This window comes from Penicillium nucicola, assembly GCF_028828085.1.
Source record: "Penicillium nucicola strain IBT 29836 chromosome Unknown utg000002l, whole genome shotgun sequence".
In the NCBI taxonomy this organism is placed as follows: Eukaryota; Fungi; Ascomycota; class Eurotiomycetes; order Eurotiales; family Aspergillaceae; genus Penicillium; species Penicillium nucicola.
This window is the reverse complement of record NW_026643126.1, coordinates 4,365,026-4,392,225: the sequence shown is the minus strand read 5'-3', so window position 1 is coordinate 4,392,225 and position 27,200 is coordinate 4,365,026. Positions and strand designations below refer to the sequence as shown.

Genomic DNA, 27,200 nt, shown 5'->3' with positions numbered 1-27,200 from the left:
GCACGTAGTTACACGGACTCCATCAATTATTGAATGCACTTGATGTGAAATACTTGTTCATGGTCTAGACTTTATGCTTGTGCGGTGCTGATTGGTGCAATCATCAAGTTTAATGCAAGCCCACCCTTGAACCCACCACCACCTGCGTGCATACTATAGTCTCACTGAGTCTATGGATACAGTAGTTCATTCAGTCATGAGGAGTGCCACGTACCACTCTACCGGCTGAATCTCATTGGAATGTTGACATCAAGATCGACATTCCGGCCGAAACACAGGCTTCGTAGCAATTTTCGCTGGTCAAGATATAAACCTCTACATGTGCCTGTGTTCACGAGAACAGGCAGTCATACAGACTGCGTGTTTCCCCCTATGGCCATATCCTGTCTAACAAGTGAGTCTACTAGCGAAGGAATAGAATCGGAGAAAGACCTATCGCTTCTGGACCCAGCATACCTGGTGAAATGGGAGCAAGACGATCCGTTGAACCCTCAGAACTGGGATGTCAAATACAAATGCTGGGTGACAGCTCAATTGGGTATGCTCGCATTTGCAGGTAGTCTGGGTTCCAGCATTACAACCCCAGCCGATGACGCTATTGCGAAGTATCTTGGTGTGAGTGATGAGATAGCCGTGTTGGATGTTACGCTTTACCTGTGAGTCGATATGAGGTTTCAATGCTACTCAATACTAACCAAGACACCACCTTGATTTAGTCTTGGATATGTCTTTGGTCCCATCATCTGGGCCCCTATCTCTGAAATCTGGGGTCGAAGGGTCAGCATTCTCCCCGCCGTCTTCTGTCTTGCCATGTTCGAGATCGGCACAGGCCTCAGCAAAAACATAGCCTCGATGTTCATTACCCGTTTCTTTGCAGGCTTCTTTGGCTCAGCTCCAATCAGCAATGTCACCGCCGCCTTAGGAGATATGTGGAGCAAAGAGACCAGAGGCACGGCCGTCGGTATTTACTCCATCGCAGTCAATGGTGGACCGGCCCTGGGTCCTATAATTGGTGCAGCAATAATGACGCAGCCAAATCTGGGCTGGCGCTGGACTGCATACATCCACGCACTCTGGGTCGGATTCGTGTTCATCTTGACCTTCTTCTGTCTGCCGGAGGTATACCCGCTGGTCCTGCTCAAACGCAAGGCACAGCAGCTTCGAATCGAGAAAAATGACCGGAGATTCTACCATACGCATGAGCACATGAAACTCGATGTCAGATCCATTCTGACCAAACAACTAGCTCGACCACTGCGAATGCTAGCCACCGAACCAATCGTCACCTGCATCTCCTTCTATGGGGCGTTCGTCTACGGTATCATGTATCTCACACTGGAAGTGTTTCCACTTGTATTTCAGGGAGCTCGCGGCTGGAGTAAGGTCATTGGCGCTTTACCCTTCCTATGTCTACTGGCTGGCGTGGTATTCTCTGTGGGCCTAAGTATCTGGGGCCAAAAATACTACAACAAGAAATGTAAAGCAGAAAATGGACGGTCAGTCCCCGAAGCACGACTACCTCCCATGGGAATCGGAGCAGTTCTCCTCGTGACTGGACTATTCTGGTTTGCATGGACAGCAGATCCGTCCCATCATTGGATTCTCCCGTGCGTTGCATCGGTTTTGGTCGGATGTGGATCCAATATTGTCTTTATGCAATGTGTGAACTTCTTGATTGATGTTTATAAGCTGCACGCTGCTAGTGCAGCGGCCGCTACGACGTTCCTTCGGAGTTTGGCTGCTGCTGGCCTTCCTTTGGCCGCTAAACCCATGATTCGAGCCCTGGGTATCGGGCCCGGTGTCTCGATTATCGCTGCTGTAGCGACTGCTCTATTGCCCGTGCCATTCTTGTTCATGAGATATGGCAAGAAGATTCGGCGATACTCGAAACTTGTGCCTGAGGATCCCTGAGTCATCTTATTTTATAGAGTGTTTATAAAGCGGTTATAGACTTTGTCTTTTGTCTTAGAGATGCCTGGCCGAAACAGTTGTGGACGCTAGTCGACATTGTCTGGATTCACAATTTCAGAACAATATACTATGATGCGTGCTACTGCCTGGACACATGCCGTTCCCAGTTCCTTGGACGTGATCAAAAATCCCTGCAAGTGCTCAGTTCAACGTGGGACCGGCCAAAGTTGGCATGTTCTCATTGTTTATATTTACAAAGAACTAGTCTTGGTCCATTTTCAAGATAGAGATGTCAATGGCTGGAGAATAGCCTCAAAACATATCCTCTGTTCTATTCGTTAGTAGGCGCACAGCGAAAAAATACCAATATGGAGCAGGCCATCGTGCGCTCATTCGTGTCTCACGTTTGAGCAATTCCTATTTTGTCCCAGGCGATGCGTTGTCGTTCACTGTCCTGGGAGACTTTCTATCGGTGGCAGTACTAGAGAAACAGTAGGACATAGAACGAAAGCTTGACTTGAATTTACACAAGGAACATTGGTGTATCGTCAGACCCGAAATCTCCATGGCTCTATACATAATCACTATCATTGTCAGATGTATCCTGTCGAATCTGGGATAGAAATTTGTCAATGACCAGCCCTTCGGAATTGCCTTTTGCTTTGAATTGCCTGACAAGGTCTTGACCTTCTTCATGGAGAGCGGCTAGTACGTGCTTTCGAGTGCTTTCACGGTATGCCGCCTGAACACTTCGCTTAATACCCTGCCCAGGGTAGGCAACGAGGCCCAGAGAAGCTGGAAAAAGTAAACTTATCAGCAAACATTCAATCGTTCATAAATATCAAGTAGAAAAGGAATGCATGTAGTCTTACCATGTGCCATCTTAGCAACGACCCCGAATGTTCCTTTGAGCATACCACCTGCAAAGCCTAGAGCACCTCCCTCTTTGGCACCCTTATAGGGCTGATATAGTGGATCAATCAAACATTCGCCCATGCCGACTGCAAAGCTTTTGACTCCAGTGACTGCTCCGGACTTCCAATCTTTGACTCTTTCATATTCGTGAACCTTGTTACCGTATAGACCGGGGAGCACACGAAACCCCTCGGCGGCGGCCAAAGGTACATCTACCATCACCCCAGACACCACTTTCCCTAGAAGTCGTCCTGAGGCGCGAGCCGAGACGGAAGCCATATCAAGAGCTTTGCTTTTATCTTTTCGTTCTATTGCCCCGGTCGCTGTCAAATCGTTCAGAGACCGAGAGTTACGGAGCGAGCCGGACGAGTCTGGTGACAATAAGCAAGGGGACCCTGTTTGTGAAGGACCGGATGTTGAAGCGCCCTTTGAGCTTCCATTTTTGTAAACCTCATAGGGCTTGTATAGGATGTCACCTCCCGATTTGAGTATTTCAAATGTCATCCCCATTCCCGCAGATGCTATCCCCGTAATAGGTTCCCAGCGCTTTATATCAAGACATATCGGACTAGGTTGATACCTGAAGGTAAACAAATATTAGTATCTCGAAGCCTGGAATAGACGGGACAAAGACGTCCCACAAAAGGCATGAAAGTGAACTCACGGCTTCAGCCTTTTTGGATTTAGTAGCTTGTTATCAAGGAGAATTTCTGCCGCAACCTTGGATAGATGCCATTTTCTGTGGTTGTGCTTGTATTTCCAGCATGCTGGAAGCTGGGGCAGAATATCACATCCAACAAGTCCTTTTGGTATATGTTTGTGAAAGGAGGCCACAGCAGCTTTGACCCCCTGTTCTTCGCGCATCTTCACTGCGATGCCTCTCGCTGCGCTTTTTGCTTCGGGGGTCAGACAATAACGAATGGCTTGGTTAAGCGTTGGGACATCTAGGAGCTTTTGTGGAATAGGCTTGGGGCCTGCCCGAGCCGTAGATATCATATCTCCCCAGAATGTTTGACTAGAGACCGTGTCAAACGTTGAAATTTTTGAAAATGCGGATTGGAAATGCAGCGAGATACTTACTCGCCAAAGAATGGCACAACGACAGTCGGCTTACCATTACGCAAACCACAGGCTGTTGTGCCGGCACCGCCATGGTGGACAACGGCACTCACATGCTGGAATAGCCATTCGTGTGGACAATCGTCCAAATAAAGTATATGAGGTAGATCCGGCCCTCCCAAATTACTCCAGCCACGGGATATGATAGCTCGAACACCTGTTTCCTCAATGGCTTGTATAAGTATTTCTGTCATTTTCTTTGCGTCGTCAATGACAATGCTACCAAATCCAATATAGATCGGAGGTGGGCCGGCGCTGAGGAACTCAGCCACCTGTGCATTAGGCTTATAGTCAGGAGGATCACGGAAAAAGAATCCACAAACATCTGTGCTGTGCATTAGAGGACAATCAATCACAGCAAGTAAGGGAAATTTTACCAGCATTTGTGGGCCAGTCGTCAGGCTTTGCAACAAGCCCCGGAGACCAGCAGTAGGTGTATGGAACATTGAGGGTTTTCAGCAAAAAGGGGCCATCGGAAAAGGATATAGGTTCTAATTCCAATTCATATTTGCGCCAATCATTGATGACGCCCCCCAGGCTGATTCAGATGAAGCGAGAAAGGGTTAGTTATGCAAATAAAACCACAAGCCGAGATGACTTCCGACTCACCCCTGCCATGATAGCCAATCCACCACTGAATAAGAGACACGATTGATCCAATCCTGATCCGGCGAAACATTGTGCAAATTTGCCAATGGGTGAGGGAACGTCCGAGTTGCGCTCCACGGCATTGTGAACATTAAATGCAACGGAATTCCCAGAGCCTGGGCGCAATGAACGTGTGCGAAGCTTGGAGGATTGGCGATGATTGCGTTGGCGACGAATGGGGTATTGGTAACAGTATCAGGCATCAGACACGACTGCCAACAGCCATGAAGAATCTCTGCCATCATCAAACGATTCCGTTCAATGTCCCCACCCCGTACACTATGCATACTCGGAATCAGGCCAGGGTTCTTGACCATATATGCCATGAGATCAGCTGGATTACCGCCGATCGGGTAGAATTCCAGTCCTGCTTCATGGACAAAATCCTCAAAAACATTGTGTGTTGCGATGCGCACTCGATGGCCAATCCGTCCCAGCTCCGTGCCCAAGGCGATAAAAGGCTGCACGTCTCCCCGGCTGCCCACAATCTGGATTACGATATTCAAATTGAACCGAGGTATTGCGATCAGGTCGTCATAGCTTGGTGGTGGTGCAGTTGAACTTTCATAGGATACATTAGGGCTGGGAACCAGCCTGGATAGAGTCCTGCAGAGCCGAGATCTCGCGTCAATTGAAATGCGGCCGTCGTCTGCATATACTGTTAGACCTGCTCTCTGATGGAACACAAACCAAGTCTCCCACCGTGGACGTGGATTCCCTCGAGATCAACGGGCTCTTGCTGCACCGCCTCATAGGGTGGTGGAGGTTGAGTATGAGGTGACTCAGTTGTCTCCTCATTTTTTGCTGTGCCGGTCCATTGGTGCTCCATATCCACGGACTATGACTGTATGTTAATGGGCGTCTCACGCACGGAACCGTCTAAAAAGGCAAGATGCTCAGAGCTATCACGGAGCTATGAGAAAGAAACCAACGCGATGACAAGAAAAGGGGGGCTTAGTTGATAGCAAGAAAGGGGTTGAAACCGACAAACAAGAGAACAGGGGAAGTTTCCACCTCGAAAATCCATTGCTTTCCTGTCCAAATTGTCCAAACCGTCCCCAAACCCGGTCCATTGGCCAGTGGAGTCAGGGTTTGCTTGGGTTGAAGTGGGGATTTCTATACGCGTATTGATCAACTTCCAACTGCCAAGATCTATATTGGAAACTAGTTGGACGACATCATCGCTGTCCACTATTATGGAGTATCTTCATCGACTGTATTTGGTTCTTGTTGCCTGGAAACCCCGTGTTGCCTGGAAACGCCGTTATGAAGATCTGTTTCATAGGTTCGGATGAAGCCTATATAAACCCTTTAAACTCGCACACGTCTATCATCGAATCTTCATCCCAATTTTAAGCAACATCGATACAATATGTTGCTCTCGCTCAACACATTGCTTCCTCTGGGTGCGATCCTCGCAGAGATTGCATCCGCCTCCAGATGTTCGCCAGCCGTGATCGAAAAACCAGACTTGCTTGGAGCTTCGATAATCAATGTTGATGCCCAGGAAGCCCATAACTACTCCGCCGTCAGCATTGGCCCTGGAAGTAACGAGGGTGGCCGGTATACCATCAGTTTCTGCAACGTCACTGTTACCTACACCCACCCTGGCTGGAACGACACGGTTCATACCCAAGTTTGGCTTCCGCTCAAGGGGTGGAATGGCAGGTTCCAAGCCCTAGGTGGTGGAGGCTACAGCACTGGATTTGGTTCCACCTATCTCACATATTCAGTCGCAACCGGATTTGCATCTGCCTCTACCGATGGAGGTCTTCCTGCTGGCAATGGGAAAGACGCTATTCCTACAGACCTTTCATGGGCTCTCTCCAGTGAAAATAATGTCAATTGGCTTCTATTGGAGAACTACGCCTCCACGGCAACAAACGATATGGCCTTGATCGGACAACAAATCACCGAATCTTACTACAAAAAGGCCCCGAAGTATTCCTATTTCGCTGGATGCTCGGGTGGTGGACGGCAAGGACTTTTGATGGCACAGAAGTACCCGGACGTCTTTGATGGAATCCTGGCCATCTCTCCTGCTGTCAACATCGAAGCCTTCATTCCTGCAGGCCTGTGGCCATCGCAGCTCATGGATGAAGACGAACATTACCCATCGCCATGTGAGATTGAGGCTTTCACCCAGGCAGCCGTTGCAGCATGTGACCGTCTTGATGGAGTTGAAGATGGCATTATTAGCGATCCAGATCGATGCCACATTACTGCCTACGACCTGGTCGGAAAGAAATACACTTGCAACGGAATCCAACGCAAATTCACTTCCTCCAGTGCAAAGATAATCCAAGCTGCTTGGTCGGGCTCCCGCTCTGTTTCCAAGAACTATGGCTGGTCTGGGGTCAACAAAGACGCCACCATTGGAACTTACTATGTTCCCACTGAATGCTCTACGAATAGTACATGCCACGCAAGCGATAGCGCTCTGTTTGGTAGCTGGTTCAAGTATCTTGTTGCCAAGGACTCGAACTTCCTGAGCAACAATATGACTCGAAATGAATTCTTCGAAGCCTTGCATTCTTCAGTCGTTGATTACTCGTCAATGCTTGCCACGAATGACCCTGATCTATCCCAGTTCCGGGCTAATGGTGGCAAGATGATCACTTGGCATGGACTGGCAGACGAAGCTATCCCACCGAATGGAACCATCGCATACTACGAGGAAGTGCTCAAGAGTGATCCCAAAGCTCATGACTTCTATCGATTCTTTGAAGCCCCTGGTGTTGGTCACTGCTATGGTGGACTTGGACCTATTCCAAACGGTGCAATGTCCCAGCTCATGGAATGGGTTGAAAAAGATCATACTCCTGTTACTTTGCATGCCACCAAAGGTAGCAACAACACAGCTCGCGATCTTTGCCCTTATCCTCTTCGCCAAAAGTTCATTGGAGGAGATTCCAGAAATGCGACTTCCTTTACCTGTGCTAAATAGAAACTTGCTTCTGAAGACTTTACTCGGGGTCACTGGCGACCTGTAATAGTCAGGTGGATGACATCGGAGGCCTGTTTATTCAAGTTATACTGATTTTCTGTTATTTTCTTTTCTCCTTGCTCTTATATTCCTAGTTTTATTTCTGTTACCCACTTCTTTCTTTGAATTTTATCTTGATCCTTCTTTGTCTACTGCATAATACACTTCCATCGATTTGTGATTTTGATCTTTGAGCGGTTCTCATCCCATAGGGCTTGAATGTGGAATTAAAGTAGTGATCTAACCTGCACAGAAACAGGATTAGGCTCAAAACGTACCCAGAAATTTGCAGATCTTCCTTGTTGTTAACATAGACTTGGTCACAGCATGTCTCCGCGGGAATTAAATCACAATTTTGACCCCAAAGACTAAAATCCCAGTCGAGGAAGCGTATTGAAGCCTATGGCGATCTGACGGGGGTCTTTTGTCCGCGTATCCACACCCCACTCCCTTGCCCTAAGAAAAATCAAAGATTCCGATCCTCCGATCCCACCGCCACCTTGCTGATGATCAATGTTAATTGGGGGTTTGAAGATAATTGAGGGTCTCCATGCATCATCACCTGGCAATTAATCAGGGTTTTCCCCGTGGTTCTTGGGTTCTTGACTAATAATAGAAGAACACTCCGTCGTCCGTGCATACGCGTATAGAGCTACCGGCCTTTCGTCTCGGGCAAATTCAGCTTGGCAATTTTCAGAAAAATTACAGGCGTCAATGTTATTTTACGAAAGTTTTGGTATTATTACAGCGAGACAACGGTAAGATGCGATGGCTCAACCCTCATTTTCGATATTTGGTGGACTTTCTCCATCAAACAAGGCACTACCTGTATGCCGTCGGTGCCGACTTCTCCAATTTCTCCGCTCCATGACGCATGATGAGAGTTGAATTCTTAAGAGCTCAGGGGAGAACAGTGAAAGGTGAACCTCAACTTGATCACACCCGACGAATGGCTTTCGACTGTGTCAATCTTCATGATGCAGCTACTCTCCTGGATCTTCCTTCTCGCAAGCAGATTTTCGGTTGCAGCTGAAAACAAGTTGAGTCTCTTTAATCATTTCGGCGACAACATTTAACGTATTGACACCATACCAGCACCTTCTTCCATGTTCAACAAGTCGTATTTGGAAAAACCATTGAGATCCCTATTACTCCATCTCACGAGTTTACTTTAACGCCGGAATTGCCCTACGCCACTCTAGCGTTGATGTGGCAGGATTTCCCACATTTGAAGTCAGTTCCGTGTCAGGGTTTGCGCAAGTTGAGGTCAAATACAGTGAACAGTTTACCGGGCTCCTGGAGCCATTCAGCGATGGGCCCAGCTTGTTTGTATCCAGTCTCTCCAATTCCTTTCGAGTCGAAACTTTCAACATATCCCAACCAGGAAAATTCAGTTCTGAATTGATTCAAGGAGGCCAGCGCTGGCAAAGCATCCGGTTACTCACGAACAACTCAGTGACATTCCGATCAGTCTCATTTAGAGCATCGAGCCCGGGAGTAGACACTCAAAATCTGCCCGGCAGATTCAACTCCTCGAACCCACTCTACAATCAGATATGGGAGCTTGGTGCACGCGCAGTCTCACTGGCTTGCTTTGACGCTGGGTCACAAAAATCGACCTGGAAAATTTCCAATGAAGGGGCATTGGTGTCGAGCAGCATCCCTAGTTACTCGGCCAAAGGTTACAACTTCACAAAATATGACTTGCAATTCAACGCCAAGATTGCTCGAGGAGGACTTATCTGGTAGACCGGTTACAATTTTGGTATTCGATCCAAGGGTGGCATTCTCATCAATCTGGCTGGCAATTACCCGGCCGAGTCGACCTTCCTCAACACCAATAAGACACTGTTTCCTCCTTCGACTATCACTTTAGCCTATGGAGTTCAATTTGTCAATCAGACTACTATGACATCCTATCCGCTGGACTCTTTCCCTGTGCCATTTGATGTGCTGGAAAACACCTGGTATCATATCTCGACTATCGTCCGCTCTCAACGCTTAGTTGTCAGCGTGAACCAGATCCAGCTGTTCAATATCTCATTGGCAAGCTACTACACTGGTGGCAGTTCTATCTCCAGTGCGGGTTCATTTGGATTTGGAGCATGGCAAGACCAGTCTACCTACATCCGCAATGTCACTGCCCATGATGCAAAAGGAGTCTTGATCTATCAGAACCCAATGACAGACGCCGCTGCTGTCCTACCAGAGTATGGTGTTCATGAAAACTATTTCCCAACATGTGTGGATGGTGCCAAACGAGATCGCTTGGTATGGCTTGGAGACTTCCTGCACACGAGTAGAATCATTGGGGTGACCACACATCGCAATGACCATGTTGCTGGCACACTTCTGCAACTTCTGGCCTATCAGCTGCCAACTGGCCAGCTTCCAATGGCTCCGTCCCTGGGCTATTCACCAGACATTAGTTCCACTAATTTCGCTGTGCGCGGTCTCGCTTATCTCCTTCCGGATTACCATATCCTCGCGCTGATGTCGTTTTACTCCTACATGGAGTATGCCAATGACATTAGATTTGCTCGGAAGCACTGGAGGGCATGGAAGCTCGCTGCCGACTGGCTTGTTTCGTACCGCAGCAACTCGAGTGGTTTGATCGATCTGAGCTTGTTTGGGACTGCTTTTCTAGGTCCCACCAGTGGCTCAGCCGTCAATTTCGCTTCCGTTGAGGCATTGTCTGGGATGGCTTTGATAGCGGCGGCAGTTGGAGATGATTCGTCGTCTAAAAAGTGGAAGTCGATTGCTACTTCCATTGCAATCGCCGCCAACGATGCATTCTGGAACGACAAAGACGGTATCTATTCAGTGCAGAGCTCAGATCCAACCAACTATTCCATTGCTGCGCTTGGGTTTGCCATCACATCTGGCTCGGCAAACTCTACACAGGCTCAACTCTGTTTGTCACAATTGCCTGCTCTCAAGCTAGGACCAGGATATCGTGACTCTAGCAAGGTGCTTGCCTCCGACTCGACTGCCAATCTGTCGCCGAACACGAACGGATTCCTTCTGCCGGCGCTACTGAGACAAAAGCACACAGCCGCCGCGACATTCTTATTGGAGAAGCTTTGGGGTGCAATGGTCGCCAACACATCCAGCAAATCAGGAGCCAGCTGGGAGTATGTCAACCAGCAATCGGAGCCTGGCCTGGGTCAATTCACGTCTCTTGCACATCCTTGGGGAGGAGCGGCTACATATGTCCTTACAAACTACGTGGCTGGTATCCGACCGACTAGTTTTGGGTATAAAACATGGGTAGTCGATCCAGCCTACGCAGGGTTTGGTTTACACGAAGTGAACAGCACAGTGCTCACTCCTCATGGTTCTCTAAGCGTCGCTTGGACGGCCAAGAACTCGGTTGTCACAATTATGGTAGATGCCCCTTCGGGGACATCGGGCAAGTTGATCTTGAGCAAAGACTGGGCTTGTAAAGAGGGATTTGTGCCTCACCATTGCGAAAAGGTCAAGAGCTTCGTCCGTGTGATTGACGGAGGAAGAGCTAGACATTTTACACATCATTTCAAGGCGTGAGCACTTACCCCGACGAGAGCGTGGATATGTGTTGTTACGGTCCAAATCACTTCTCTAGACTCTTCAGCTGCCGAAAGACCTGGAGACCACTTCAACACGCTTTGCATTTATAGCTCTTCCCTTCCTGATTTCTTCTGAAAACTCAGTAAAATGATGTAATCAGCTCAATCGATAGTATTTGCCGTACGAAGTATTAATCGCCAGACTCCGCAAAACGGGGTTAGCGTGCTCCATAAATTCTCCGCGGAGATTTGAGCCCTAAAAGGATGAACTAGTTGGGGTCCGAGCGAACCACTCTGCATTCAAATGCCAATTCTAACAGGCAAACAGTCTTGAAAGACCCTGTTTTCCTCGACCCAATCTCGCAACGACAAATATCGGAGTACGGAAATCACAAATATATACAATTCCTCCGCGGATGACTTTGAGCCTTGGGCCGTCATATTTCCGCGCCGGACAAGGCTTTAAGATATAATCACTCCCCCGTGCTCGGTGACAGTGATGCAGCAAGAATGGCTTCCTACAGTTTCCAGCCCGACTATTGCAATGAGCAGGTCTTTCAGCGCAATCGTCTCCCCGCTCGATCTTATTGGATCCCCGAGAATGCTCTTCTGTTAAACGGCAGCTGGGATTTTCAATATGCACCAACGCCTTTCCATGATGCTGATGAGTGGAAGCCAATGGAAGTTCCATCCCATTGGCAGTTGCAGGGATATGGAAGACCTCAGTACACAAATGTCCCCTATCCGTTCCCAATCGATCCTCCCTTCGTTCCAACCGAAAATCCAGTTGGGACTTACAAAAGATTGTTCCGGGTCCCCGCAGGCTGGAAAGTTCCCTCTCAGCTTCGATTGAGATTCGACGGTGTCGATAGTGCTTTTCACCTTTATGTGAATGGAAAAGAGATTGGCTACAGCCAGGGAAGCAGAAATCCTGCCGAGTTCGATATTACCGATCACATCCGTCTCGAGGAGGACAACGAAGTCAAGGTGCGAGTATACCAATACTGTGATGGGACATATCTGGAGGATCAAGATCAATGGTGGCTTTCGGGTACGCAGAGTCCTGTGTAGGCTAGAGAAATTCCTAACTGACCCAAGAAAGGCATTTTCCGCGATGTCTATCTATTAGCATTCTCAGCCACGGTCAGAATCGAGGACTTTGTCGTGCAGACTTGGTTGGATGAGTGTTACAGAGATGCTACTCTGCATATTGGCTTCCAGCTCTACCTAGACACTGCTTCAAGCATCGCGGTCAATGTTCGAGATCATGATTCATCGCTGATGGGACAAATTGTCAAGTGCGTCCCTGCTCGATCTAAAACCCTCGACCTTGACATTCCGATTTCGAACCCTAAGAAATGGACGGCAGAAACACCCTATCTCTATGACCTTGAGATCGTCTTGACATCCACGGATTGCGAACCCCAGACAATCAAACACAAAGTCGGATTTCGGCAGGTGGAGCTTCGGAATGGAAATATCACAGTGAATGGCCAACCAATTCTTTTCCGCGGTGTCAATCACCATGACTTCCATCCATTGAAAGGACGCGCCGTACCACTAGATTTCCTGAAACATGATCTCATCTTGATGAAGCAACACAATGTCAACGCCGTCCGCTGCTCGCATTATCCCTCTCACCCCAAATTTTACGATCTCTGTGACGAAATAGGGCTGTGGGTGATTGATGAAGCCGATCTCGAATGTCACGGCTTTATTCGAGGTGATGTGGACATGAAGAACGTGCCCAAAGAGATCTGGCAAAAAGACGGCGCCGACTCGATTGAAGAGTATCTCAGTCCTACTCTGGCCAAATACACAAGTGACAATCCTTCCTGGCGAGAAGCTTACCTGGACCGTATCAGGCAGATGCTGCAACGGGACAAAAACCACCCGTCAATCATCATCTGGAGCCTCGGCAACGAGGCATGGTATGGATCTAACCAAGCCGCCATGTACGAGTATGCCAAAAAGCACGATCCCACTCGCCTCGTTCATTATGAAGGAGATCGGAAGGCGGAGACTACGGACATGTGTTCATATATGTACCTTGAACTCGAGAATCTCAAGCAGAAAGCATTGGCGGAAGGCGATCAATTTACCAAGCCCATCATTTTGTGTGAATATGGAATGGCACTAGGCAATGGGCCAGGAGCATTGGAAGAATACCAAGAGATGTTCTACCAATATCGGCGGCTGCAGGGAGGATTCATCTGGGAATTCGCAAATCTCGGACTGTGGAAAGATGACAAAGGATACTACGCCTATGGCGGAGATTTCGGCGATTATCCCAATGATGCGACATTCGCTTTGGACGGTCTTTGTCTATCGGATCACACTCCTGGGCGTGGCATGCTAGAGTTCAAAAAGGTCATCGAGCCAGTCAAGATCACAGTGGACAACGGCAAAGCTTCGCTTCGTAACCTATATGACGTTGACTGTCTCGAAAACCTCGTGCTCGTCATGGAATTATCGATATTCAATGGCCGGTAAGTCAATCCCTTCTGTCTCGTCTTCATCAATCTGATCATCCAGTAGCGAACAAGGAAGTATACTTCTGGAGCGAAGAACATGTCCCATCGTCATGCCTCATCGATCGATTACTGTACCACTCCCAGAGCTTCCTGATATTGAGAAGGATACTGTGGAATGTTACATCAACATCAGTCTTCAGGTAGACAAACCTACAGTATGGGCGCAAAGCGGCCACGAGATTGCATGGTGCCAACATCTAGTCGAAAAGTCCCAATGGCCAAGCATTCCCGCGATGGTTCAAAAGTTTCCAATTCATGTTCAAGAATCTCAGACCTTCTTCGAAATCAAAGGGTTAAATTTTTCTATTCAATTTGACCGGATCAGGGGCTGCTTGGCTGATTGGTGGTTGGGTGGCCAACAAGTATTCACCTCGGCACCGACATTGGGAGCTTGGAGACCCCCGACAGAAAATGACAAGAAGTATGATGCCACACGATGGGACGAATATGGCCTGGACAATCTTCAGCGACGCGTGATATCTGTGTCTCTTCAACCTTCCACCGAAGACAATCTCGTTGTTACTGTCAAGGCTTATATCGGGGCCGTCATTCGAGACTGGGGCTTCAGAGCCACAATCACTTACCTGATCCATGGAGATGGGACCCTTGTCATCAATCACCATGTCTGTCCGCGAGGATTTCATCCTACCATACTTCCCCGCCTGGGACTTGATATACAATTGTCGTCGGACTTTGAAACTGTGGACTGGTTCGGGTGTGGGCCAGAGGAATCCTATGCAGATAAACGCAATTCGCAGAAGATCGCCTTGCATACTCGAACTCCAGATGAGCTCTATTCATCGTATGAGTATCCACAGGAGAATGGTAATCGTGCCGGAACACGCTGGCTGAGGCTGACAGGAGCTCGAAACATCGGGCTCGTTATTGCACGCGTGAATGAATCCGAGGAAACGGGCGAAGAGTTTGACTTCACGGCTATGCACTACACTGGCAAGAATATAAGAGATGCTTGCCATCCAACAGACTTGGAAAGACAAGAGGACGTGTTTCTTCGACTTGACGCCGCACACGCAGGTCTGGGAACTGCGAGATGTGGCCCTGCGACGCTCGATAAATACCGAGTTCACCTTGCTGAAACTAAATTTGGATTTGTGTTTAAGCCAATTTCAGTCTAAGCTTTGTATTTTTCGGACAGATGGCTCGGATTCGGTTCAATTTCTGTGATCAACTTTTCCTATCCACATAGATTGCCATGAATGCACCTTTTTGGCTGCCAATACATCGAGTTTTCTATATAAATGATACATATATCTCAAGCGATTTCTATTCTTGACTAGCAAAGTGAAACATTCTTGGCAAACCACATTCCGTAACCCGCCTTTGCTCCTATTTCTTTTCATGTCTGACGAGATATAAGTTAAGGACGGGAGGTATGCAGCACCTTATGATACCTATGAAATCAGCAGAGAACTGTTTCGACTTACCCTGATTGCAGCAATATTACCTTTCGAAAACAACGAATTCATGGCATATGCTGTCATAGAATGAGCCTCAATAGTTATTCCCTGGTACTCAAGTGCTCGATCGAAAAGAATAAATCTGCGTAATATAATTGTCATATATTGCTGTATCAAACACCGTTCTGCTACTAAATCTTAGAAAAGGCCCATCGGCTTACAGGGACGGATTGCGTCGAAGATGATAATTCAATCCCCCTCGATCCACAGCCACAGTAGACATTGAAGTGCACATCCACGACACTGGCAAATTGCGATTCGCAAATTCAAGCTTCGGAATGCTTAGTCTCAATACGCAAAGTGTTAAGCACGGTTTGAAGGTCCTTAGAGTCCAGGCTTCGCTTGACGGGATTGGGCGCCTGAAACACCTCTTCCAGCTCTTCCAAAGTCCGGCCCTTGGTTTCAGGCCAAAAGAAATAGATGAACGCCAGCTCAAACAAATCCCATCCAATGAAAACCACATAGAAGTAGTATTTGATCTTCTGGAAAGCTGGGCCTGATCCGTACTGGATGATGGCAGAAGCGCATGCTGTGAAAAATTGTGCCAGTGCTTTTCCTTTCGCGCGCGTGTTGGTGTCTAGGCACTCGACGACGTACATGGGAGACAATGGAGTCCATGCAAATGAGAAACTAATTCCAAAGAGATAAATGAATGCAATACTTGCATTTGCGGTGGACGATTGATCTGGATGCTCGGATGCGATTTTGGAGAGAGGCGTGATGATCGCGAAACAAATGATACAACCGATGAGAGTGCACATGAGAAGTGGTCGTCTGCCCGCCTTGTCCAGGAACATCGTTCCCGTTACTGACGCCACGAAGCAAAGAGGGGCATTGATGCCGTTGAGCAGAAGCTTTCGACTCTCTGAAGTGATTCCTGCGTTCTCGAGCATGACAGGAAGATAGTAACTAGTCGATGAGTTGCCGGACCATTGGCCAAATAGAGCCATGGAGAGAACACAGATGAGACGACGACGATGAGCTCTGGTCTTTCACAGTTCTCTGTAATCCCACCACTTTTTGTCGGACCCTTCGGTTGAGATCTGGAGCTCCATTTCGGCCATCTGCAGTTTGACGATGGGGTGTTCTGAGTCCCCCTCGCCATGATATCTTGCCAGCACATTTCGTGCTGATTCTGCTCGTCCATTACTGACGAGCCATCGAGGTGACTCTGGGAGGAACCAGACAAACAGAGCAATGATACCGCTTGCGATAAATTGGCAATAGAGGGGTGTGCGCCATCCATCTATCTGATTCTTGGTTCCATAGACCACCCAGGCAGCGACGATAGAGCCAATGTACCTGAAGAAATATTAGTATGTGTTCTCCTAGGGCTTTGACTGTTCGACTTACCAGAAACAGTTATACAGGCCCGACAAAGGACCACGCCAAGTTGGATGAGCCATCTCACCAACATACACCGGCCCACTGACATTCACAAAGCAGACACCAAAACCTAGCACAAACCGACCACCCATGAACATTCCATGATTGACTGCGCGCGAGGTGACGACTGTCCCGGTAATAACGATGATCGATCCAACAAACATGCCCGCTCGTCTTCCCCAGCGATCACTCACAGGTCCGACGAACGGGACCGCACAAGCAGTGCCTATAAAATACGGTCAGAGCCAGTTTCTGCCTTCAGATCTGATTGAAAATACCAATACTGTAGATGGCAAATATAATACCGGTGCTAGATGAAGCGCTCGCCCTAGATAATTGTTCAGACAAGAGTTCGCCGAGGCGAGAGCATGAGATAGAATCACTCACATATGGAAGTAGTCCTGATAGGATGTCATGGCGTTGATTCCTCTATACTTTTTGTGAGCAGCGATCTCCATAGAATGGTTGATATCTTACCCCATCACGGCGCCGTCGAAGCCGTTTACTGTGGCGCAGAGATACCCGATCAACAGACAACCATACAGACGAAACATGCTTGTCGTCCAAAGCGAGGGTTTAGCATCACCAACACCGGTGGCCAACTCTGCTGCTTCGTCCACATCAACTTGCACCGCAGGGCGGGGGCTCTCAACATGGGCGCTTTTGCCCATATCTTCTATCTTAACCATTGTAAAAGACTACAATATGGAATTGACTCACGATAAGAAAAGGCAGCCTGGATCGACTTATGTAGTCCCCAGGTCCTCCAATTCCCCCGCGTCTCACGATATATGCTGAAATCCGGGGTGTTCGAACGAGGGAAAGTAGCCGCGTAGTGAGCACCAATCGCACATTTCTCCACGGAGAAATCCAGTCAAAGATTTCCGCCGAATTGGATTCCAAGCCACGATTCTAAGAGGATGCTTGGTCTTTCGCTTTGAGCCATAGCTCTAGAGTACTGGCTTGTCTACTTGATTGGATGAAATGAAGGCCAACTTTGGCTAGAAAATCATACGAGCATTGGATTTCCTGCTCCGGAGATCATCACTGGATGCCTTCGTTTCTCGCCCAACTCCCTCATTTCAACTAATACACCAGATGACTTGGAGTCCAGTCGGGACAGTATATCAAGAAGTCGCGTAAATAGGATGTTGCCTCGAACGCGGATATTTTCATTTTCGACTTTGTCCAGAATTTCGAGGAGTATGCTGCCCACCAGCCGAATCCTTTCAACCTACAGTACCTTGTCAGTAAATGACCAACTGGGGTCTCAGCATCCCTCGCTTACTGTTGGCTCCCCCTTCACCAAAAGGTAGACAAACGGAATGTCTTCTAGGGTTTGCAAGAAATCCTGAACCATTCCGACCTTGGTCATTTGCAGAGTGAGGGCCTGGTTGTTCAAGCCCATGACGTTGCATAGCCCGGAGTCAATGCATTGCTGTAGAATGACCAGCCGTAGACAGTGGAATGTCACTTGAATCGTACATCTTTGAACCCAGAAAGCTGTCTTTTGGAACTTTGCTGGATCATCGTCGCTAGGAGAGGTCATTATATGGACAGCTTGTAACCAATACGGAAGGCCATCCATGATACCCAGGAATTCGATATAAGCCTGCGTCAGTTGGGAAATATCGGGATCTCCTGTCGGTTCTTTGTGAATTCTCATATCGAACAACAGCGCAGCCGCCGTCGACCAAAGACGGGGAACATAATGGAAGGCAATCAGCATGCGCTTCTCAAACGTTTCATCATGCTGCGTGATGGAATGATCGAGCTGAGGAGTTATCGACAATACCCCCGGAGCACATACGGTCGGTTCTTCGTTGTACAATAAATCGTGCAGGTGAAAGGGGCGACTGCGAAGACATACAGATGCCTGATCCGCAGCATATATTTGCCAGTAGATATGACGCAGCAATTGACACTCAAGCAGATTATGAGACTTGAGGGCCCCCTCATTATACAGGCGCATGTTTGTGATTAGGAGCGTCGCCTGACCGAGAATATGGTATGCTAACCTCGTCTTGCCGGTAATGTTTTGCAAGGCGGTGGTATGAAAGATCCGTATGGCTATTGAAGATGAGTTTGGAAACTCCACATCGTAATCATCAAACACCCGGAGCACTTCCCGCGATGCATCAAGACACGGTCTGGCGATCGAATGCCGATACGGTAACAGATTGTCCGGGATTACAGATGCGACTGACGCACATAAGCCGCTGATCAAGGCGAAAGCCCGCATGCGCGTCACCTCTTCTTCCATTGTAGATGCAGCAAACAAGTTGGTATTTGTGCCAGAGAAGAATGTACAAGAATCTTTCCGCAGACTGGGCTCATGCACGATCGGAGCTGTCGGAAATGTGTACTGCATATAGAGATGGATGCAATGGTTCACCATGTCCAGTGCCGTCATCGAAGGCGACACAGAGCTCATCAAGTCTAACAAGTCATCTCTAATAGTCTGGACCGATAAAGATGCTGAACTTTGTTGTCTTCTCACCAATGGTTGTGCGAAACTCGTTTCTAGCTCTGGAGTGAGTAGAATAGGTGTGCTTGCATCAGGTTCTGTATTCGGCCATAGTGAATCTTGAATCTGGGGTTCCAGATTCGGCACTGCATTCTGTTCGCTCGAGAAAGATGCCCTTCGGAGCCTTTTCGGTCCTCGTTTCCTAGGAATAGCCGTATAGTGGCAAGCGAGGTCGGATGTTCGGCAATTTGCACAAATCGCCGTAGCCTGGATTTTGTTCTAAGTATACAATATGGATAAACAGATCATTGTACATACATCACATTTGACCTTTCGGCGTCTGCAGGCATCGCATGCACGGGTTGCCGCTAGACGACGTGTGGACATGGTAGAAATTGGGGGATGAGAACGGAAGAAGCCAAAAACTCCGCGGGGAAACATTTCAGTGGCTCCCGTCACGCGCTCTTCTGACTCTCGGCTCAATTAGGGCTGATTGTGAGCTTTGGAATAGGACTACATCTATTTGCCAACAAGAACAATTATCGACACTGGTTGAATATTCGTTTCCTCATTGATAAAAACTAAGTCAACCCTCGGGGGTCTTAGATGACAACGTTCGACGTGCAATGAACGTATCCCGCAAGTAATATGCAGAACCTTTCATCGTCCGTTCCAACGTCTTGAAATCAACATGGATGATACCGAATCGAGGCCCAAACCCAGCAGACCATTCTAGAGATCGTGTTAGCCCGGAGCATATTGCTGCTTTAGTTCTGAAGACTGACCATAGTTATCCATCAAACTCCAAGCGTAGTAGCCAAGAATGGGAACTTCATCGTCGTAGATAGCACGGGAAATCGTGTCCAAATACAAACCAAAGTATCGCTGGCGAAATTGATCGTCGACAGCGGTTGAAACAACATCCTCACCGGGACAGGGACAGCCATTCTCCGTCACGATGATGGGCAGTTGGTACCGCTTCCAAATCCAATTGAGCAACTTGCGGAAACCATCCGGCGCAACTCGAAGCCAGGCTACCCCTGAGACAGGCCCAACCTCTTTGCCTTCACTATTGATGGACAGCTCCTCCGTATTGCCAGTCCAGTCATCCTCGGCTGGCGGGTCACACAGCGCACGTACATACTTGGTGGAATAGTGATTCATCCCATAGTAGGTATTGACAGGCGCAGCTCGCCGGAGCAGCTCACGTTGCATAACGGTAAATTCGGGTAGCCGAGAGCCCAAGTAGGCTCGCATGACAGCAGGATAGTCCTCTCCCAGGAAAATAGGATCTCCAAACCAGCCGATATAGAAGAGCAGCCGGCGCTTTGCTGCATCCACATCTTGACTACTGGTCACATCAAAGGGTTCGTAGTAATGGCCGTTGAGAACAATGGAGATTTCGCCTTTCTGGCAAGAACGGAATTCATTCTCGTACATCAAAACCACGGTAGCATGGGAGATGATGATAGTATGACCAACGATCCAGGGTTCTGTTTTCGTATCGGTGCCAGCCTCCCGGCAGTGGCCTGGGGCGAGAGTTCCATTGAGATGGGCAAAGATGGAAATGATATATGGCTCATTGAAGGTCGCCCACTTTTGCACACGACTCCCAAATCGACTGAAGCAAAGACGCGCGTAGTTTTCAAAGTCGGCTTGGAATTCTTCGGTATTGAGCAATGCTCCGTACCGGTCGTAAATTGCCTGCGGTGCGTCCCAATGGTACAAAGTGACAACCGGCGCAATATGATGTGACAACAATTCATCGATCAGATTGCTGTAAAACATGATGCCCTGCTCGTTGATAGGATCATTGCGACCCCCAAGTGGAATGATTCGGGACCAGGCGATGGAGAACCGGTATACATCGACGCCCAACGAGGCCATCCGCTTGATATCCTCTGTCGTTCGGTGGTAGTGGTCGCAGGCGACATCGGCATTCTCGCCATTGGTGCGAGAAGGGTTGAGGTGCGAAAACGTATCCCAAATGGAGGGCCCTTTTCCATCTTGAGTGGCAGCCCCTTCTATCTGATATGCGGCTGTAGCGGTTCCCCATTCAAAGCTTGGGGGCAGTGGGAGGCCTTCCACTTCTCGAGTGAATTCCGATAAGTCGTGGGCTGCAACTATCTCACGGGCATCAAACATACCCGCCTCCTGGGACATCCTGAATGTTGCATACAAAGACAACGGGACTGATCAGTCTTTTGAAGTCAATAGCCGATCGTTCTTCCATGTTGGCAATTCGATCCGTGGAGAAATCGGAGAAATCGAGGAATCCATGAAGTATAACGGTCAATCACCGGACATCGGAATCATGGCCATCAAATTTACCCAGCGCCACACACAAAGCTGGAAGATGTGGGCTTTGACTCAAGTGAATACGCGTATGCTTTGATATCCAAAGGCGATGAGTACACCAAGGAGCCAATGATGTGTTTCTCCGGCATTTTGGAGATCCATCTTCTCGTACTATCCTGGCACCGGCTGCCCATCCAGATAACATCTATACGGGCCTCCACTTGCTCATTGTTCGCACAAAAGGATTCTTTCAATTCCAATGTGACCATGATCCATGTGGACTGGTTCTCGGATCTATCGTCCAGACCAAGCACCAGGACGGAACTTACGAACCAGGATGGCTTTCACTATGAACTTGACATTGAGTGGGATCAGCTTTACGCAAATGGTACCTGGACCACACACTGCTAGTCTATCATCAGCCTTATAATGGCAGTTGAACTACGCAGTCCGCAAAAGCAGCGATTTTGAGTAGCATAATGAGATGAGGAATTCAAATATGATGACGGAGTGGTGGTGGTGCTATAACTTAAACAGATCTTGTTTGTATTTTCATATTCGCTATCAAAAGTAGTCATCGAGTCAAAACCCATCTACTGGGTGATCCTAAGCTGAAGCGCTCTCACACACCAGCGCCAACTCAGATAGGAAAATCCCAGGCATGATCCTGTCTATCTAGGTGCATATTCTCAGTCCGGGTCAATATCGATCGAATAAAAAATAAAAGATGGAAGGTGCAAGCATCTTCCGGTCATGGAAAGTAAAAAATGGGTAAGTATGAATAGGGTCGGCCTTGGGAGTAACATTACAGAGGTGCCATTAGGAATACAGATGGCACTCAGGCCACGGACCGGGAGGATGAAAAGGTAGAAACAAGGCAAATCAAAGGGGAATGGAAAGGGAAATAAGGAAAACAGGGAAATATTTCAACAGGCAGTACACAGTACAAGATCAAGTTAATGGATGTTCGTCATGGTTGCGGGTAGATGGATATCAAGTCAAAAATCGGAGTCAGCAGTCGTAGGAGGCAAACTCATTTCCGTCCAGCGGGACACTGAGAGGTCAGTGTATGTGCCTCTGCTCTGGAGAAGACACAGGCTCTGTCCAGAGAGAATGTCGTTCAACTAAGCGTCCTGAGAGGGGACGGGCTTGCGGGAGACCGAGCTAGAGGGCGACATCGGTGCGGAACTTGGAAGAGCTGGAAGCTCGCCAGTAGGGGCGGGAGCTGGAGCGGCGAGTGGACTAGAGACAGGCGGGGCAGCTGCGACAATGTTGGGAGGGGCCATGTTGCCGGCACTGTTGCTGCGTTGGCGTTGGTTGATGGGCATCTGAGGGCGCTGCATTCCGGGGCGTCCATATGGGCCGGGGCTCATTGAGCGGGGACCAGGCCGACCGGGACCGGGAGACATGGAACGTGGGCCGGGCATCCCGGCGGGTCCAGGAGACATGGAACGGGGAGCAGGCATGCCTCCTGGACCAGGGCTCATCGCACGTGGACCCGGTCGACCAGGTCCAGGGGACATGGAACGGGGAACAGCGGGGAACTGAACAGGCGACATTTGAGGACCCGGGTAAGGGCGGGGAGGGGGACCAGCGAAAGCAGGACCAGAAGGAGATCTGGGGCGAGCATCTTGGGGATAGAATCGACCGGGAGGAACCATCGGACGACCGTCAGGGCCCATGATCGGTGGGCCACGCGAGCCAGGAGCGCCAGGTGGTGGACGAGGGCGAGGCATCACAGGACGGGCCGACAAGCAAGACCGAGGAGCCACACCTTGTTGCGAGCGATCGAGACGGGTACAAAGAGCCTAATTCAAATGAGAATGTTAATCTTCACAATTAGAGACTAGGGATAACTTACCCATCCATCGTCGTATTCATGAAGCAGTCGTACGAGAGAACCAGAACGAAGACCAAGCTCGTCCTCCATGGACGGATTGAAGTCGAGTTGCACACGGTGAACATTGTTGGGACCAGCAGCTCCAGCGGCGCCTGCTAGTTCGACATTAGGAGCGGCAGCAGCGGCAAAAGCATCATTGGTAGGGCTTGTCGTGGAGCGAGAAGAAACAGTGGGCGAACGGACCCGCGATTCAGCAGTTGTGGGACGAGCAGGTTCCTCCTTGGACTGATGAGCGGCCGCAACGCTAGCAGCAGCGCCAGCTGCCGCAGTACCAACAGCTGCAGCTGCCATGGTCGATCCAGAGGGTCCTGCGCTGGACTCAGACATCGAGGGAGCGTGAGCGGAGACCGGGGTATCAGCAGTACCGAAAGGATTCACAGGGTCGCTGAAAGGATCGGGGCTGCTATCAACAGACTTGGCAGGAGTAGCAGGGGGCGAGTCACCAGTGAGGTTACGAGAAGCAATGGCTGCTGAGCCGGCTGCAACGCCAGCGCCAGCACCAGCACCAGCAACAACAGCACTAGCGGGATTGAAACCACCACCGCTGCTGAGATCGGGAGCGAATTGAGTGACAGGGCGAACATTGAGTACCGGAGGGGTGGAGGGAGTCTGAGGCTTTGCAGGTGGAGGGGGTGGCAGAGAAGCAGCGAGGCCTCCTTCGGGAAGGCCTTCACCTCCAAATGCCTTCTCGTTTTCCTGTTGATAACCATCCTGGGCTCTCTTCTTCTTACGAACAATGAAGAAGATGAGCGCAGCGATGATACCAACGCCAAATATCACCCCAATGGCTATGCCGGCTTTGGCACCGCTGGAAATGCCAGCATCAGTGGTGGAACTGCCGATGGCAGTCGGAGAGGATGAGGCAGCCGAATCAGTGGCCGATCCAGTGGAAGTTGCGGCCAGAAGATCGTTCACCTCCTGGCTGGTCTGCGCAGTAGGGGATGCCGAAGTTACAAAAGAGGTTGCGCTACTCTGGGACTCGGTGGTCGATGCTTGCTTGGCCGTTTTCTCAGTAGTTTCCGCCTTGGTGGTTTCGGGGGTTTCAGTGGTCTCCACTGAAGTTTGAGTCGTATGGGCCTGAGTCTCCTTGGTCGTAGTTGCTTCCTCCTTAGATGTGGTGGTCGCCTCCTTGGTCGCCTTGGTCTCGGTTGTGGTATCCTTGGTGGCCGTCGCAGTCGCACCTACAGCAGGGCCCACACCAACGTTCTTGTGTGTCGCTGTCTCGGCATCCGTCGTTTCCTTATTGTCAGTCCGATAACCACCAATAGGTCCGGTGAAATCAGCGTCCATTGTCTGGTAGACAATCACCACATCTCCGCGTGGCTCCAGTTCCTCCACCTTGCGCTCATGGTTGTGATGCGCATGTCCGTGCATCTTGTAATGCTCCGAGATCTCAAGATCTCTCGATATCAGGATATCTGGAAGCGGTAGTCGGTTGTGGCAGACAGAGGGCACGTATTGCTCCTAAAGAGGGGGTAATTCCAGAATTCCAACGCGAGTTCCTAGAACCGCGTCTCTGGTTGATTCCACACTGTGGAATGTGGATAGAAAGAATGGACGAGATCGAGCACCGCCGATGTCAAAAAGAAAGAAAGGAAAGGACGACGACTTCCAGGTCGTACCGTAAAGAGCGGATGAAGAGAAAGAAGAAGTTATGATGAACCAGCCGTGTACCACGAGGAACCGAGATGAGGGACCCTGTACGCGATGAACCTCTCTAGCCGAATATGGTAAGTACCATTGACGATCCAATGATATGATTGGTCCCTGGTGTATGGTACCTGGTTCGATGGTGTATTGATACGAGATTCGGGGGCCAACCGTGGGACCCTGTATTGCTTCTGTTAACTTTATCTGATTTACTTCCTTTGCGCCGTTGAATTCTCGACTCGCGAACTACCAGATGGACCGATATCTACCAGAAATCATAGGGGAATGTGAGATCGTCACTCTCATCTATTAATACTAAATATGCGAAGGGAACCTCGATGGGTAGGGCACAGATTCATGGCGGTTTCACCCTTGCCCCGTCTGCCGCATCTTATTGATCAAAGACCCGGACCCGTAATTTCCGACGTTGCCGTTCATTTCAATCCACTGCGTGCATTGGCCAGCCACATGCATGAAAAGCCTCACACATTTCTCCACGCCAGGGGTAAACATGTAAACAATGGAAATGGCGGGACTCACGCAAATGAATTTAATGAGCAGTTGCCCGGGCCTAGGAAGTAATTTCCATTCATTTAATGCCCGGCTCCACGCTGGACTTTTCTCCAGTAGCTAGTGCACTTTCCCCTCCCCCGGGGCATAAGTCAACCGTTGGGGCCCTTGTGGCTGACTCGTTGAACAGTGGCGGTGCTCAAGCGAAATATGGATGTTCAAGGGCCTGGGCCAAAGATCAGAGATTGTCCCGAGACATCCGCGGGTGTCACTTACCACTGTTGCAGAGAGTCTGTCTCCGCTCTCATAGCATAATAACTGGCGAACCAGATCACGGCCATTCGAGGATGCACCCGGCAAAACTTCTTCCCAGGGCTGAGCAGGGAAGGAGTGGAATTCCACCTTGCCCCAGTCAGGCAGGACAGCAACCTCCTATATTCATGGTCATTGACAGTCCTGTACGAATAGCGGTCCACATACCGGCCACACTTGCTCATCCGGAGTCCCCAGCGTTTTGAAGATAGAGAAAATCAGCGACAGATCACTACCAATGGGCCCAGAATCAAATAGTTGCCGATGCCCCACGGAAATGGCCTCTGCCACCAAGCACCCGGCTGCCCAGAGGTCAAGAGCGGGACCATACTCTGTATATCCGAAGAGGATCTCTGGCGGCCGGTAGCAGGTGGTGCCCACATCGGTAATCTTTTGCGTGGAGGGCTCAGATCCCGGATCACCGTCTTTCCATGAAACACCGAAGTCCGCCAAGTATGCTGGGCCATTAGGCGAGTCCATGAGAATATTGGATGGCTTGATGTCCCGGTGTATAATCCCAATCTCATGCAGATGGATCAGGGCACGGAACATGTCCTTCAGAATCGACCGTGTTTGAGCGGCAGTCACCATATCCTGTCGAAGCAGGTGCTCAAAGTCATAGCGCATAAAGGGGAAGACCATGATAAATCGCCCCCCATCCAGATTGAAAGTCTCGGTCAAAGGGATGATCCGAGGATGGCAAGCTTCTCGCAGTAATCGTGCCTCGCGATGGGCATCATGGGGCGGTGTCATCATGTGAGGGACTGTAACTTTGATAGCTTGGAGTATTCCATCGGCAGCTTTTGACTTGTATATGGTGGAATGCAGGCCATCAAAATGGTGCAAACAAGAGCCGTAGTGGCCAATCTGCTCCCCAGTGGGCTCTGTCGGCTCTGGAGCTTCTAACTCACCTTGAGCGTCATGGGAATTGGCTCCAAAGGCTATCCCTGCCTGTTCAGCTTCATCGATTGCCTGCTGACACATCATGTCATATTCTTCCTAGCAATGGCTTCAGTCAAGGCCTTGCTCCAGGGATAGTGACTCTCACCTTTGAGGTCGCATTGGTCCATGATTCAGTCTCATGTTTTCTGGCTTGAGATTGTGCTTCTGCAAATGCATCTGATGATGATGTTTGCTGGTAGGCAACGATGCTATCCCAAATCAGATATTAGTGTGCATAGATTGGATCAGCACTCACAGAGATTGGATGGTCCTTAGCCGATCTGTAAATCCCACCTGGGATTTCCAATCCATGGATGCAACTCAAAAAGTCAATAGGGCATGCCTTGCAGATGTTATGGTCTGGTTATAGTCAACCATTAGACCACTTTTGAGGCCGTGGGATTGGCTGATGATGTCATGTGACCCCTGTAAGGGACATTTCGGGTGATGTAACAAGAAACTCCATAATTACAGGAAGGTGGTTGGATAATACGGTGCCAAGCTAGTAATACAGATACAGCTCCGTCATTCCATCCCCATTGCCGTCCCCGGCCTTCAATGACACGCTACCTCACTCTATCATTCATCCCGCATTC

General features: G+C 49.3%; 10 protein-coding genes across 10 annotated transcripts; 4 read left to right on the top strand and 6 right to left on the bottom strand.

Annotated features, from left to right (window-relative positions):
* Positions 1-372: 372 nt before the first annotated feature.
* On the top strand, positions 373-1,911 carry N7511_003443 (MFS transporter; the record flags this gene model as incomplete). Its single annotated transcript, XM_057125868.1, has 2 exons — positions 373-656; positions 717-1,911. The coding sequence occupies 2 exons, from the start codon at positions 373-375 to the stop codon at positions 1,909-1,911; spliced, it is 1,479 nt and encodes a 492-aa protein (XP_056988027.1).
* A 571-nt stretch (positions 1,912-2,482) lies between these two features.
* Positions 2,483-5,422, bottom strand: N7511_003442 (glycosyltransferase; the record flags this gene model as incomplete). Its single annotated transcript, XM_057125867.1, has 7 exons — positions 2,483-2,706; positions 2,784-3,406; positions 3,491-3,841; positions 3,907-4,270; positions 4,323-4,483; positions 4,555-5,242; positions 5,296-5,422. The coding sequence occupies 7 exons, from the start codon at positions 5,420-5,422 to the stop codon at positions 2,483-2,485; spliced, it is 2,538 nt and encodes an 845-aa protein (XP_056988026.1).
* A 543-nt stretch (positions 5,423-5,965) lies between these two features.
* N7511_003441 (tannase and feruloyl esterase) lies at positions 5,966-7,540 on the top strand (the record flags this gene model as incomplete). The annotated part of the gene is made up of 1 exon (XM_057125866.1): positions 5,966-7,540. One exon carries the CDS (start codon positions 5,966-5,968, stop codon positions 7,538-7,540), a length of 1,575 nt encoding a protein of 524 aa, XP_056988025.1.
* Positions 7,541-9,487: 1,947 nt separating this feature from the next.
* Positions 9,488-11,125, top strand: N7511_003440 (uncharacterized protein; the record flags this gene model as incomplete). The annotated part of the gene is made up of 1 exon (XM_057125865.1): positions 9,488-11,125. One exon carries the CDS (start codon positions 9,488-9,490, stop codon positions 11,123-11,125), a length of 1,638 nt encoding a protein of 545 aa, XP_056988024.1.
* Positions 11,126-11,637: 512 nt separating this feature from the next.
* Positions 11,638-14,797, top strand: N7511_003439 (Glycoside hydrolase family 2 N-terminal; the record flags this gene model as incomplete). Its single annotated transcript, XM_057125864.1, has 3 exons — positions 11,638-12,178; positions 12,230-13,616; positions 13,666-14,797. The coding sequence occupies 3 exons, from the start codon at positions 11,638-11,640 to the stop codon at positions 14,795-14,797; spliced, it is 3,060 nt and encodes a 1,019-aa protein (XP_056988023.1).
* A 608-nt stretch (positions 14,798-15,405) lies between these two features.
* On the bottom strand, positions 15,406-17,214 carry N7511_003438 (sugar porter family MFS transporter; the record flags this gene model as incomplete). The annotated part of the gene is made up of 6 exons (XM_057125863.1): positions 15,406-16,123; positions 16,169-16,441; positions 16,493-16,751; positions 16,804-16,853; positions 16,913-16,954; positions 17,003-17,214. 6 exons carry the CDS (start codon positions 17,212-17,214, stop codon positions 15,406-15,408), a joined length of 1,554 nt encoding a protein of 517 aa, XP_056988022.1.
* A 581-nt stretch (positions 17,215-17,795) lies between these two features.
* N7511_003437 (fungal specific transcription factor domain-containing protein) lies at positions 17,796-18,788 on the bottom strand (the record flags this gene model as incomplete). Its single annotated transcript, XM_057125862.1, has 1 exon — positions 17,796-18,788. The coding sequence occupies one exon, from the start codon at positions 18,786-18,788 to the stop codon at positions 17,796-17,798; it is 993 nt and encodes a 330-aa protein (XP_056988021.1).
* Positions 18,789-19,578: 790 nt separating this feature from the next.
* On the bottom strand, positions 19,579-21,155 carry N7511_003436 (glycoside hydrolase family 1 protein; the record flags this gene model as incomplete). Its single annotated transcript, XM_057125861.1, has 2 exons — positions 19,579-19,724; positions 19,778-21,155. The coding sequence occupies 2 exons, from the start codon at positions 21,153-21,155 to the stop codon at positions 19,579-19,581; spliced, it is 1,524 nt and encodes a 507-aa protein (XP_056988020.1).
* A 1,259-nt stretch (positions 21,156-22,414) lies between these two features.
* On the bottom strand, positions 22,415-24,564 carry N7511_003435 (SH3 domain protein; the record flags this gene model as incomplete). Its single annotated transcript, XM_057125860.1, has 2 exons — positions 22,415-23,098; positions 23,152-24,564. 2 exons carry the CDS (start codon positions 24,562-24,564, stop codon positions 22,415-22,417), a joined length of 2,097 nt encoding a protein of 698 aa, XP_056988019.1.
* Positions 24,565-25,549: 985 nt separating this feature from the next.
* On the bottom strand, positions 25,550-26,916 carry N7511_003434 (putative cell division protein kinase (Ctk1); the record flags this gene model as incomplete). The annotated part of the gene is made up of 5 exons (XM_057125859.1): positions 25,550-25,576; positions 25,627-25,782; positions 25,831-26,661; positions 26,711-26,813; positions 26,861-26,916. The coding sequence occupies 5 exons, from the start codon at positions 26,914-26,916 to the stop codon at positions 25,550-25,552; spliced, it is 1,173 nt and encodes a 390-aa protein (XP_056988018.1).
* Positions 26,917-27,200: the final 284 nt, after the last annotated feature.